Source organism: Bubalus kerabau, chromosome 3 (assembly GCF_029407905.1).
Source record: "Bubalus kerabau isolate K-KA32 ecotype Philippines breed swamp buffalo chromosome 3, PCC_UOA_SB_1v2, whole genome shotgun sequence".
Taxonomy (NCBI): domain Eukaryota; kingdom Metazoa; phylum Chordata; class Mammalia; order Artiodactyla; family Bovidae; genus Bubalus; species Bubalus kerabau.
In genome coordinates, this window is record NC_073626.1 from 89,580,822 (window position 1) to 89,593,140 (window position 12,319).

General features: G+C 43.1%; 1 protein-coding gene across 6 annotated transcripts in view; it reads left to right on the plus strand.

Moving 5' to 3' along the window:
• RBMS1 (RNA binding motif single stranded interacting protein 1) overlaps positions 1-12,319 on the plus strand; it is a 219,220-nt gene that overhangs the window by 82,711 nt on the left and 124,190 nt on the right. For 2 of the 6 annotated variants that reach the window (XM_055572435.1, XM_055572436.1), the window contains exon 1: positions 4,392-4,760. The exons of the other annotated variants lie outside the window; for them this stretch is intronic. In XM_055572435.1, coding sequence (XP_055428410.1) covers positions 4,692-4,760 — 69 coding nt within the window. In that variant the 5' untranslated portion in view covers positions 4,392-4,691. Of the gene's footprint in view, positions 1-4,391; positions 4,761-12,319 lie in introns of those variants that run through there. 6 annotated transcript variants of the gene reach the window in all.

Here is a 12,319-nt window from a genome sequence, read left to right on the forward strand (position 1 = left end):
CTCTCTCTCTTATACAGACACACACACACACACACACACATTTTTGTTTTTCTCATCTGTAGAATGCTTCTTTCTGAATGTCCCTCATACAAAAACATTTATACAGCTGAGCTCCCCACGCCCTTGTTATATCCTGTATTGATCTCACCCTGCAGTGGACTTGCACAGTGCGTAATTGTCTGTACCACTTGGCTGGCACTTATCACTTAATGCCTTGCATTATTTGTGTCCAGCAACTCAGTGCTGTAGGGGTTACAAGTACTCACCTGGGAACTGGAGCATTATTTATAAGGCTTTTTTGAGTCCCAGCTTTATAGTGTTGAAGGAGCACAGGACAGGATCTTTTAACCCTCACTCAGTCTGGGTTTGAACATTTGCTTGCTTCTTCCTAACTCTATGGTTAAGTCAGTGAGTCTTCACTTGTTTTCCTCTCATCGGTAAATGAAGCCTAATAACCCTTCCAACTTCATAGGGTTGTTGTGAAAGTGAAATGAGATGTGAAATTTATAAATGAAAGTCTCATTTTCAAAATATTTCTATGGGACAAATATCTTCTCAATTCAGATTCTCAAAATTGTGGTTTTACAAACACTTGGGAGTCACGAAATCTCATCTCCTCTAGGAGGCTGCAGGCTCCTGCATGTACTGATGGCTCTGTCCTTATTAGCCTCATTCATAGCCTCCTCCTGCCTCACAGTGTGATCTCTGATAGCACGCACAGTCTTCCCATTCATACAGAAATGGCCCTGGTCCAACATACAACCTCTTTAAAGGAAACAGGACAAAAACAAACGTGGGAGAAAACCTTGAGTTCACCTAGGCTCTTGAAACAGACCTTCTGTCAGACAATTTTTTTAACCGCTTAGGATTAAGCCTTGGAAAGCATCTTCATTCAGCCATTCAGCAAACAGTTCTCAAAGACACAGGCTCTCCTTACCTAAATTTGGTTTTTTTAACTTGTCCATTCAACCTGCTCCCTTGCTCCTGCTCTTTGATGATCAGCCAGCCTTACTAATAGCAGTTATTTACACAGTATACCCACTTAAGTCTACAAACACCACTATAAAACCTGAGAAAACAATAATAATAGCTGCCATTTATTGAGTGGGGCACTTTGGTTGGAGTACCATAGATAGGCTTAGGACAGTCAGCGAGGAGTCTGAGACTCAGAGAGGTTAACTGGCTTGCCCAAAGCCATGTGGCTAGTCACTGGAAAGCTGAAATGTGCAGCCAGATCGGTTTGGCTGTTTAATTTTGTCCCTTGGATTGCAAAGTTCAGATTCACTTAAGCTATCTGAAGAACGAGGGGTGGGGCTAGTTACCCATACACACAGAGGGGCTGTTGTCAGTCTGAAGAGCCAGAGCAGCTTCAGGGACTCCATCATGTCCCCGCCAAGTGCTCACCCGCTCCTGGCATCTGCTTGCCTCTCCGTTTGCTGCCAGTCAGCTTCCTGTTACTCATAGTTTCTGCTTCCTCATAACCTTGGCTTGCGTATGGTTTTGGCTTTTTGTGGCCTCAACTCTACCCCTGGCACTCTTGCAGTTTCTGCCCCTTCCCTAACTGGTTCAGTTTTCTGAATCAGATTCCCAGGGGTGAGGATCTGATTGGCTCTGCTCATTTTTTCAGTCCCAGCCATGTCATAGGTCAGTGGCCTATCTCTGGATTGACTGCTCTTGGGTCAGATTCCCACAGCTTTACCCACCAGCTGAGCTGGGCTGTGGAGGATATTGTCTGCCCACTCAACAAAGTCTCAGTTTCCCTTTCAGAAAGATGAGCATCTACCGGGCAGATTCCAAAGCTCTAATTGTGACCACGATAACTTAGAGTTTCTCTGGAATGCTTCCTTGCTTTGTCCTAAAATATATTTTTTTCAAAGGTCAAATATACTTTCCTAGATGAATCTCACTAGTGTCTCTTCTTGTAGCCATTTATAAATAATCACTTGTGAATATTTATAATTGATTATATATGTATATATTATATATATATGGTTTAATACTTGTTATTTCTCTTAGGTTGAAATTATTTGGGTTTTAGTGACTTTGTTATATTTTGCATTTTATAGTCATTGAGGGTGGAAAATCAATCTTCTCCTTTCTTTGCAGTGCTTAGTTAAGTGTGTACTACCTTCCTGAGTCTGGAACTTTTGAACCCTGGCTTGTAGACCTTGTATAAATATATACCTTTCCTTGTTTCCTTTTATGCCATCCACCATATAGAACATTTTGTTTTGTTGCTATTTAGATATCATTTTTATTCTTAAAAATAGTCCTTGAAATATTTTTAATGTTCTTAGTATATTTTAGTTACCTAGTTATTAGAATTGCTCTTGTAGTCCAATTTAAATTGTATTATCATTTAAAATCTTGTCTTAACCCTGTAAAACAACTGCAGGGTATCAAATCAAGTCTTCCCATTCTAGAAGAGCACAGTATCCAAAGCATCATGACCTTAGAGCAGAACCATAGAAAAATTAATCTATGCTGTTCTTTTGTGGTTTAGACTGTGGTTTCCTAAGAGACCAGTCATGACAACTGAGGTTGTACATGGAATTTTTTCCATAGATGACAGGTTTGAACTGCTAGGGTCTTGGGCATTAAGTTCTCAGCAAAAGGCATCTATGACTTGAACAGTTCTACCTAAAGCCTTCTATTTTATACCTGTGTTTGATGACTTGTGGTAAAAGGACCTAGTGCCTGGAGACAGCAAAGGAGCAGCCAAAATGGCATGGAGTAGTCCTAAATAGTATATATATTAACACAGAACTGAATGTTAGTTGCATTGTTTTTATTCAGTCATTTAAAATAACAGATACATTTCTCTGAATGTTATTTAGCAAGTTCTTACTTGCCAAACTGTGCACCTAGTGCTGTGCTTAGAATAAGGTTACTGCTGCTGCTTTTTCTTTTTTTAACGAGAAGAATTAGAAATTATATGTATAGTTTGTGTATATAGTTTTTAAGTAGGTGAGACTTGCTAGTTCTCATCACTTTTGTCAGAAAATGTTCAGAGCCCCTCTGTATACCGAGGTGGTTCTTGAGGTCAGCAGTGGGAAGGGTATCTAGGTTGGATATTTTTCAGCTCCTTGCTGCTGGTAACACCCTTGAATGGTCACAGCTTTGCTAGAAGATTCGATTTCCATAGGGGCCACTTTGTTTTCCTTAGGGCAGCCAGAAGTTGAGTGCCTTCACTTCTTAGCCAAGTTAGGATTTTTCATTATCATGGCAGATGGCCCTTTCCAGGGAGGCGTTAGAGGCCAGAGGCCAAGGAAGAACGCTGTAATATTGACCGCTTAGTGTGGTAATACTATCCCTGATAGTCTCTGCTGAACAGGCCAACTGTCCCAGTGGCCCATCCACACACTGCCTGTGGAGCTTGCTCTAAAGGCCATCTGCATTGCTCAGGTTCTATCTGGGCTTGATATGCTAACGAATGCAAAGCTGATCAGAAAAAAAAAAAAAAAAAAAAAAAGTGGGGGCATCTTGAATCGCCTTAAATAATTTCAGTTGAAAAACAAAGGAAACTACCTCCTCCCTTTGTCCCTGTTTTGCAGTTTCTGTGTCCCTTCAGTGGAACACACTTGTGTCGTATTTAATAATTAAATATAGAAGGATCGTACTCTTCCAGTTTTCGAGAAGGCTTGCTAAACCGATGGCTTGAAATGATTTTCGCTGTTTGATTTTGGCATCTCGAAGGTAAGCTTGCCAAACTCTGGCATAGGAATGAAGCACGAACTTTACTGTGCGTGTTTGCGGTGAGGGGGTGGGGAGTGGAGACTTATTTTCTCTGCTAAAATTTTCGCGTGCGAATTGGGGGAACGGGGATTTGCAGAGGTTTGATGGAAGGCTGGTGTGTTCACTGAAGTAGGTGTGATCGCCCGCACCTTTTCTAGGAGGTGGACGGTGTGGGGTGGGGGGGGGGAGTAGTTTGGAAGGATGAAAGAAAAGATAGAACTGGGACCAGCTGGCTTCCTACCCAGGTGTTAGCGTGATCCCCGACGAGGTGCCCTGAAAAGGGGCTTCGAGCCGGGGTGCAAAGCTGCAGCGGGTGCTGAGGCCAAGAATCTAGGAGAGAAAAAAAAGAAAAGAGGAGGGGGGTGCCTACTCCAAGGAATGTGCGGCATGCGGGGAGCCAGACCCAACCATTGCACCGGAGCGGGGGCGCCGGCGGCTTCCCCGGCCGCGTGGCCCCCGCCCCGGTCCCGAGCCCGGGAGGGAGCGCCTGGGGGCCGGCCGGCGGGCCGGCGGGGCGGCGGGCGCGGCGCCGGGCGGGAGGGCGGGGAGACGCGGGTGGGCCTGGGCGCGGCGCGAGGCGGTGCGCGGCCGCCTCCCCGCCCCCGGCGGGCGCGCTCTCGGGGCGGTGGTTGAGGCCGCGGTAGGTGGGGACGCGGCGGCGCTGCTCCTCCGCTGCCGCCGGGAGAGTCCGCGGCGCCGCCAGCTCCGCGCGCGAACTCCCGTCCATGGCACGCAGGGCGGCGGCCGCCCGAGCTGCCCGAGTCCTGCCCGCCGCCGCCGCGCCGCACTTTTAGGCGACTCGGGAGGTCGAGGGCGGAGGAGAAGTCAGCCCGGAGCTGCAGCCCCCGCCGGCCGCCGCCTCGCGGCGAGAGGGAGTTCCCGGAGCGGCCGCGGCCCCGGCCGGCCCCCTCCCTGCGCCCTCCCCCTCGCGGCGAGGCTGCCCCGCGCCCGCCGCGATGATCTTCCCCAGCAGCAGCGGCAACCCCGGGGGCAGCAGCAGCTGCAGGACGCCCTATCGCAAGCAGGTGAGGCGGCGGCGGGGATGCCGCGCGGAGGCCGGCCACCCCGATCTACAAAAGGCGGCAGCGCCCGGCCAGACTCCGCTGTCCTCCTCGGAGGGACCGGGCTGGGCGGTGACCTTGTTTCGCAGGAGGCGGCCCGCGGGGACGGCTCGGGCCGTTGACCTTAGCTGGGGAGATGCCCTCGCTCCCGCCGGCCGGGCCGGGCAGGACGCGGAGGAAGGGGAAGGGGTGGCGGCGCGGCGAGAGCAGGAGCGCTCCGGGCTGGGGGCTTCGCCTAGCTCTGCAACAAGTTTGGGTTTTTTTCTGGAAACCTTTGTGTGTGTAAGAGTAAGATAATAAGTCGTAACATTAGGCTACAACAATCTTCACTTGGAACCTCAAAGAACCTACCCGATTCGTACTAAACCCGGAAGACCAATATGTGTGTGTGTGTGTGTGTGTGTGTGTGTGTGTGTTCGCGCGCGCTCCCCCTCCCATTTTATATATTAGAAAAAGAAAGAAAGAAAAAGAAACAGGAACTTCTACTGTCACTTTCTCAAGGTTTTCAGTTTCCAGCAGCAAAGGGGAATCCTGTGACATCTAGTTGCAGAGATACTTGGATAAGCCTGAGTCATACACATGCCTTTTCCTATTTTAATACCGTTTCATACATTTTTTAACAGATTGAACTCCAAAGGCACTTTAGTGGTTAGATCAAAATCCCCTGCCGGGAAAATGAGTGGAGCTGGAAGCTTATATTCACAGCCTTTTGTTTTGTTTTTCATCTTTGTTTTTAAAAGAAGGTTACTGAAGCCATGTTGTGATAAATCTCACAGAGCCTTTCAGCAGCAGCAAAAACAAAACGTAGCCTTAAATTATGTAAAAAATGTGCAGGTCTGTTTAGAAAAGGTTAAACTGATTTAGAGGTCAGTGGCAAGATGCTTGTTGAGAAAACAAAAACACGATTGCAGATATTTTTCTTCCATAATATATCTCTTGTCTACATCCTTAGCCACTGAGACAAATCAATTAAGTTATTACCCCCATAATGATTCAATCAAACTGTATCCTTCCATGCAGACCATGGCTCTGTTAAGATCATGACAGATGACAGCGATGCCTGGTGGCTTTCCTAAAGGCGTTCACAGGGTTATTGATTATGTTTAGTTCTTTTTGTTCTCAGACTCATTTTGGGGGAGGGAAGGCATGTCTTAGCATAAGTATGTCTGAAAGTGGTCCTAATTTTCTGAACAGAGTGACAGTGTCCAAAAGTATTGTTTTCTGGCCCTTGTGTCTTTCACTTGTTAGCTTCCCCCCTTAAAAAGACAGTAAACACACCTAGTCTGTGTTCCCTTCCTGCCCAAGTAAATGGAACTTTTACCTGGCTTAAGAAAAGTCCCTCCTTTTAATTAAAAAAAAAAAAAAAAATCTGCATTTGTGACTTGGTTGAAGTATAGACTAAAATTGTCAAGATTCAGAAACCGGCATCTCTGCACTCTCTTCCTGTGGCCTCATTTAAAAGAAATACCTGGGATCCAGAACACTTACATCAACTTCATAAACGAAGCCAATTTACAATGAATATTCTCCTGAACCCTCCTCCCCCACCCACCTCCCTCTACCTGAAAAGATGGCTAATTATGTAAGGGCCTTGTGTATTCATTTATTTGTTGTCAAAACCCGGCGGGGTGTTAGCTCTGAAATGGGGAAAAAGCTCTGAGGGCGAGGCCTTTTGCTGTGAGGGGCTGGAGGTTTTGTGTGTGGAGGGGGACAGCCTGCTGGTCTGGAGCACACTGATAAGATGCTCTTCTTTTCACTGAGCTCTCCTTAGATTCAGAGACTAAAAGGGCTGACTGAATCAGAAAAACAAACAGACTCTTTTTTTCTATAGGCGAAGAAAGAAATGAATGTGTAGGCATTATACAGACACAAGACCCTGGGTACCAGTGGTATTTTGAGTCAAAGGTTTCTTTTGTTAGTATTTAGCCATTCACTGGGAAAACACACTTCCAGCGCGGGGACCTGGTTACCATGAGTGACTTTGTGATCTCATCCTGGCATAGTCTAAATGGGAAGTCTAATTAATGCCTCTTAGAAGATTTTGTGATATCAAGCTTGCACCTTTCAGGTTCACATTACTCTGTTTATTTAGATGAAAGAATAGGTACGTTTTAGGTGTATAGTGCAGTTTGATTTTAATGTAGAAATATATAATCAGCTGTTAGAGCTGATTCAAGATAACTTGCCTGAGGAAAACACTGAATGTGAGGAATACTTGAAAATCACCTTTGGAAAAAAATAAGCCGGAGTCACCTTTGTATTATACATATATATTAGTGGCAAACCATCATTGAGCATCTTACAGCCTGTGGATTGCTGTTCTCAGTGCTTTAGGTGGATTAACTCATTTGGTCATCTTGACAGTCTGACAGGGCAGGTAATAATATCTTTATTTTTACAGTTGAGGAAACTGAGACATAGTTTAAGTTCCGTGCTCAGTCTGTATGACCCAAAGTGCAGAGCCAGGATTTGGACCCTGGCAGTCAAGCTCTTTAAACTACCACACCTCAGCAGCCTGCTTATTACGTGCACGTTTCAATGAAAATTCAGAGAGCTTCTCCACATTACTGCCCATCACCCTTCTAGGCTCAGAAAGTCTGGTTTAGGGATTCCTCCCACCTTTCTGGACTGTGGGCTGGGGAACAGGGTGCAGGGATGGTAAGGGAGTTGAAGGTGAAGAATGATGACGTGGATGACTTGGATAGTGAGTTCAGAATATTGGGGATTGGCATCAATGTCAAAAGATTGCTTTGTGGAGTGATTGTACAATTTCTTCTTAGAACTTTACAAATATTAGAGTCAGCCAGTTTCAGTTAAAGCAGAAGTGGGTGATGCTCATTCTCCTCCTACTCCATGTTGTGTGTGGAGGGCCTCAAGGAGCACTGATCTCTGGCATCATCCAGAATAAACAGGATTTTCGTGTATCACAGGCCTACGAGCTTGTTAGAAATACACCTGCTCGGCTCGGGTCAGAGTAAGATGCTTTGAGTGGAGTGATAACCCAGGAGGCAGTATCTAGGCAAAGATTGCTGGCTCTAGTCTCAGTGGAAAAGCCTGTGTGTCCAATTATTGTTAACTGTGACTTTCAGATATAGGATATTAAGCAAACCTAGTCTGATTATATGAGAACACCTTACAACCAAAATGAAAACCACTTCTGTAATGGTAAAAATATTTTAGTATGTTTCCGTCGAAAAAGTGCTTTGTGCTGAAAAGGCCCTTAATTAGAGAAGATAAATATTTCCATTTTATTTTCAACTGTTTTATTAAGTACTTCCCCCTTGGTGTTTCCTTACTTCCATTATGGAACTGCTTTCTTGAGGTAGTTGACTCAGTTATGTCATATGCTTGGTTTTTTACAAATTGAGGCATGTCCTTCTTTAGGGTTTTGAGAAAGTCCTCTTTTTTTGCCCGGTGGTTTGCAGTTGGGTCTTTTGGGGTAGAGGAGTGAATATAAGAATTTGCGTGTGTGTGTTTCTTTTCTTTCCAAATGATCTTGCCAACCAATAGCTGTACTTGATAAGAGTTGCTAACTTTTGATGAGTGAAGTACTTGTCTCCTCAGTTTAAATAGATTTACACAGTTTGCTGCTTTCTTGAAGATTAACTGGGTGTAGCTGCACGTGAAGAATTCAACAGTGATTCAGTATTTGGCCTTGTTAGAGGATGACATACAAAGCTGGTGATTAATCCTCTTCAAGCAGTTTCTGTTCACAGCAATTTATGTGTAGTAGATTGGGTTTTTGTTAAAGTTTGAAGATTAAAGTTGTTCAGAGAAATGTTTAAATCAACACTGAATGAGCCAGTTCCAATTTATTGTGTTTTTTGTTTGTCTGTTTTAAAGAAAGTAAACCTCCTCAAGCCACTGATATTGGAGGTTTTTTTAGGAGACGTTAGCAGATAGTTGAATTGGTATCCAGAAGATACCAATTCCTGGTTCTTTACTAGGCTGTTCCAGTGTGTTTGTGATTCAGTAGTCCTTATGTGTCAAGGTAATGTTTGAAATAAGAATCCATAGCCATTTGGAAAGTATGGAATTCATCATTAGTGATATCCAGTTTTTTCTCTAGGTATCCCTTTTGGCATCTCACTACATTTTCCATAGTTCACGTCAGGTTTTAAACATGTTTCTTGTTTTTGCTCTTTCCTTCCTTTTAGAGTCTACTGTTAACTGGGCTCACCATATATTGGTAATACTTTTCAAGCCCTTTCTTGGAGGAGTGGCGGGGAGACTGTCTCGTCCAAGTTTCTGAGAATGTATTTCCAAAGCACTCTGCCAATAAATATTTAACGATATATATGATATCCCCTCCCAACCTCAGCTATATTTAATCTTCACAACGGCCGTGTAAAGTAGGAAAAGGTCAGGAATTTTGAGGCAGTGAATTTAAACGGCCTGGCTGGTGAAAGCTTGGTCTCTGGAGTCAAAAGCTCTGTCTGCTACCAGGAAAAAGAAGGAAGCTCAGTCAAGAACAGCTGTAGCCCTCTCGACACTTCCCTTTCCTTGGCCTCCCAAAGACATGTGGCGCACAGAGCAACCCAGATTTCGGCTTTGGGAATTCTAGCTCTGTAATTTATTAGTGTTTTTTGTTTGTTCCATGAAGGCCTTTGCTCTAGGGTTGTCAGATAACATACAGGACACCAAGTTAAACTGGAATTTCAGATAAACAATAATATTTTAGTGTAAGTACATCTTGAATATTGCACAGTACTGTGCGTTTTTATTTGCCAAATCCAATAATCCTATCTATTTCTGGGGAACCCAACTCACTTTTTAAAACAAGTTATAAAAGAGATGATAATCGTAAACAAAATTATTCCCATGTTTTCCTCCTAAAATCTTGCCTCCTAAGATATTCCTTGAGCCCTGGTAATGCAGATTTCACATCTTAACTTCATTAACCATCACTCAACCTCATTGAAAGACCCCCCAGCTTAAGTTCTGGCTCTGTCACTTGCCTGCTTTTTCAGTTAACCTCACAAAGCCTCAGTTTCTGTTAAATAAAGATAATAGTGCACACTCCACAGGGTTGTTGTTGTTAATCCTTCTGAGGTGTTATTATTATTAATGTCCCTACCAAGCAAGCAACAGCGGGTGGTCCTGGGAGGCACTGTGTGATCCTGGGGGACCTTGACACAGCCTCTAAGAATGGACTTTGTTTAGAAAGTGGGGGCAACCTCCCAAAGGGTAAGGATCTGGAGCTTGAAAACAAGACTTTCAACCACATTAAAAAAAAAAAAATCCAGAAAAGATGTAGAAAAGAACATCCCACCATATTTTAAGACAGTGGTCCTGTATTATGCTCTTGTTTGCAGAATTTGCCGTGTCTTTGGGGAAAGAAAGCCTTTCAACTTTGTTCTTTATTTTATGCAAATATATGATTGGAGAATGGGGAAAAAAGAGCATTAGTGACTGTTGTTAATGAAAAATGCTGCCTTTTAATTTGCTCAAAAGCAGACAGATTTGATTATTAGTATATGCATGATGATTTCCTGAATTCTTTCCTTTGTCTTGTTTGTATATTTGGTTTTCAAAGGTACCATCTTTGCCTTTCTCAGAAAAATAAACATTTTTTTTCTCCTTGGACATCTGTAGGTGTTCAGTGGGTGTTTGTTTTTAAACTCGAATCTGTAGAGAATGCTTTGCTTAATACATTCTAAAAGCTTGGTAAATTTTAAAACAAGATAGACATAACCTGAGGAAGGAAGTAATAAGCTTTTCCTGAAGTTAGGACAAGGTGGAAACATTAAATGGAGCAAACTAAATTCTGTATTGAAATAATGAATCAATGTAACTATTGTTTTTTTAACACTTATTAAATAGCAGCTACAACAAAACTTGTAAATATAGTAGTGCTCTAATAAATAGAAATATATCTTGGCTCCACTTTATTTAAGTATATGGATATTCAAAGCAATGTAATGTAAACTGGGGAAATCGTATTTACACTTGTTAATTGTGCATACAGTACAGCTTCAAAAATGCATTTTAAAAAAAGAGGCTGAAAGGAAATATGCCAAAAATATTAACAAGTGTTTTCCTCTGTTGGTAGATGGAACCATGAATGATTTACTTTTCATGATTCTCTTTACATTTGTTTTTCAACCTTCCAGTCCACCTTGGTCTCCACAAGAACATACAGTCCTTTGGTTATCAAGAAAAAGATAAAGTGAAAAGAAAAATCTAGAAAATTATACTATTTTTAAGGTTTAAAAATTGCAGTGAAAGTTCAGTTTTCAAGTCAATGAGAATTTCAGCCTAGCGTGTAGGTACTACTTGTTTCTATGTCTGACCTTTGAGATGTGGTCCTTTCCTATTCCTTACAAGTTTCTATGCATTCTTATTTTTACTGTGAATTCCTGTATCACGTTTCTGGAAATCACCTATTTCTGACACATAGTTTTTATATTTATGAACTCAGTATTTTCCTGTTTTATACATGCTCAACAAGACTTCTGTACTTTTTAAAAAGCATTTTTAGGACACCACTTTATATGAGTCAGCAAGGAGAAAATATAGCTATATGTATGGAATTTCATTTGCTAGATCACTTTTCAGGAAAGGAGCTATTCAAAATATTGAGGAATTACCTCTGTTTTCTCTTGTTGTCATTTGACTTATAACTGCATTTCAGTACAGCTGTTTTGTGGACAAATTCCCTCACATTTAATTTCTGTGCTAAACATGAACCAAGACTGCTCTACTACTCATGTCATAATCCTTTGGATTTTTTTTATCATAAATACTTATGGTTATCTTCATCACACACTTTCTTTTCAGTATAGCTTTTTGAAAGGGCAGTGGGGTTGGAGAAGTGGCTTCCTCACAGATAGCTGTAATATATAATGGGGCAGTGAGGGTTTCTGTAAGAATCATTAAAGCTGTTACTTTGTAATCCAGGGGGATTTTCAGTTTATCAGGATATTTGAGGTGAACTCGATAGAGGCTACAGGACTTCAGAGAGAAAGGAGAGAGCGCTGGCGGATGGAAGGAAGAGGTGTTGGGTCTGAGGGAGAAATAGAAGGAAAGCAGTATTGCCTCGTTTTGTTGTTTGGTCGAATACCTGAGCTATCTTTTAGGGAAAGAGTGAGTAATCTAGGTGAGCTGGACTGCAGAGTAGAGCTTGGGGAGCAGAGCAGGGATAGAGTCAAGCTTGCTAAGGTGTATGAGAGGAGCTGCTGGGCTGTGCTCAGTTGTGTCCAGTGTAGCCCGCCAGGCTCCTCTGTCCGTGGGATTTTCCAGGCAAGAATACTGGAGTGGGTTGCCTTTCCTCCTCCAGGGGATCTTCCCGATCCAAGCATCGAAGCTGTGTCTCTTGTCTCTCCTGCATTGGCAGGCAGATTCTTTACCACTTTGCCACCTGGGAAGCCCAGATGAGAGGAGAGCCCTGGCTCAAAAGTATTGGCGACAGTTGAGACAAAGCTGTAAAATGGAGTAATGGCTGTGTGAACGTAATAGATGGAGTGGATTCAATTTATTGCACAGAGAGAATTGACAGGATTTAGCTGGTGACTGGTTGGAGG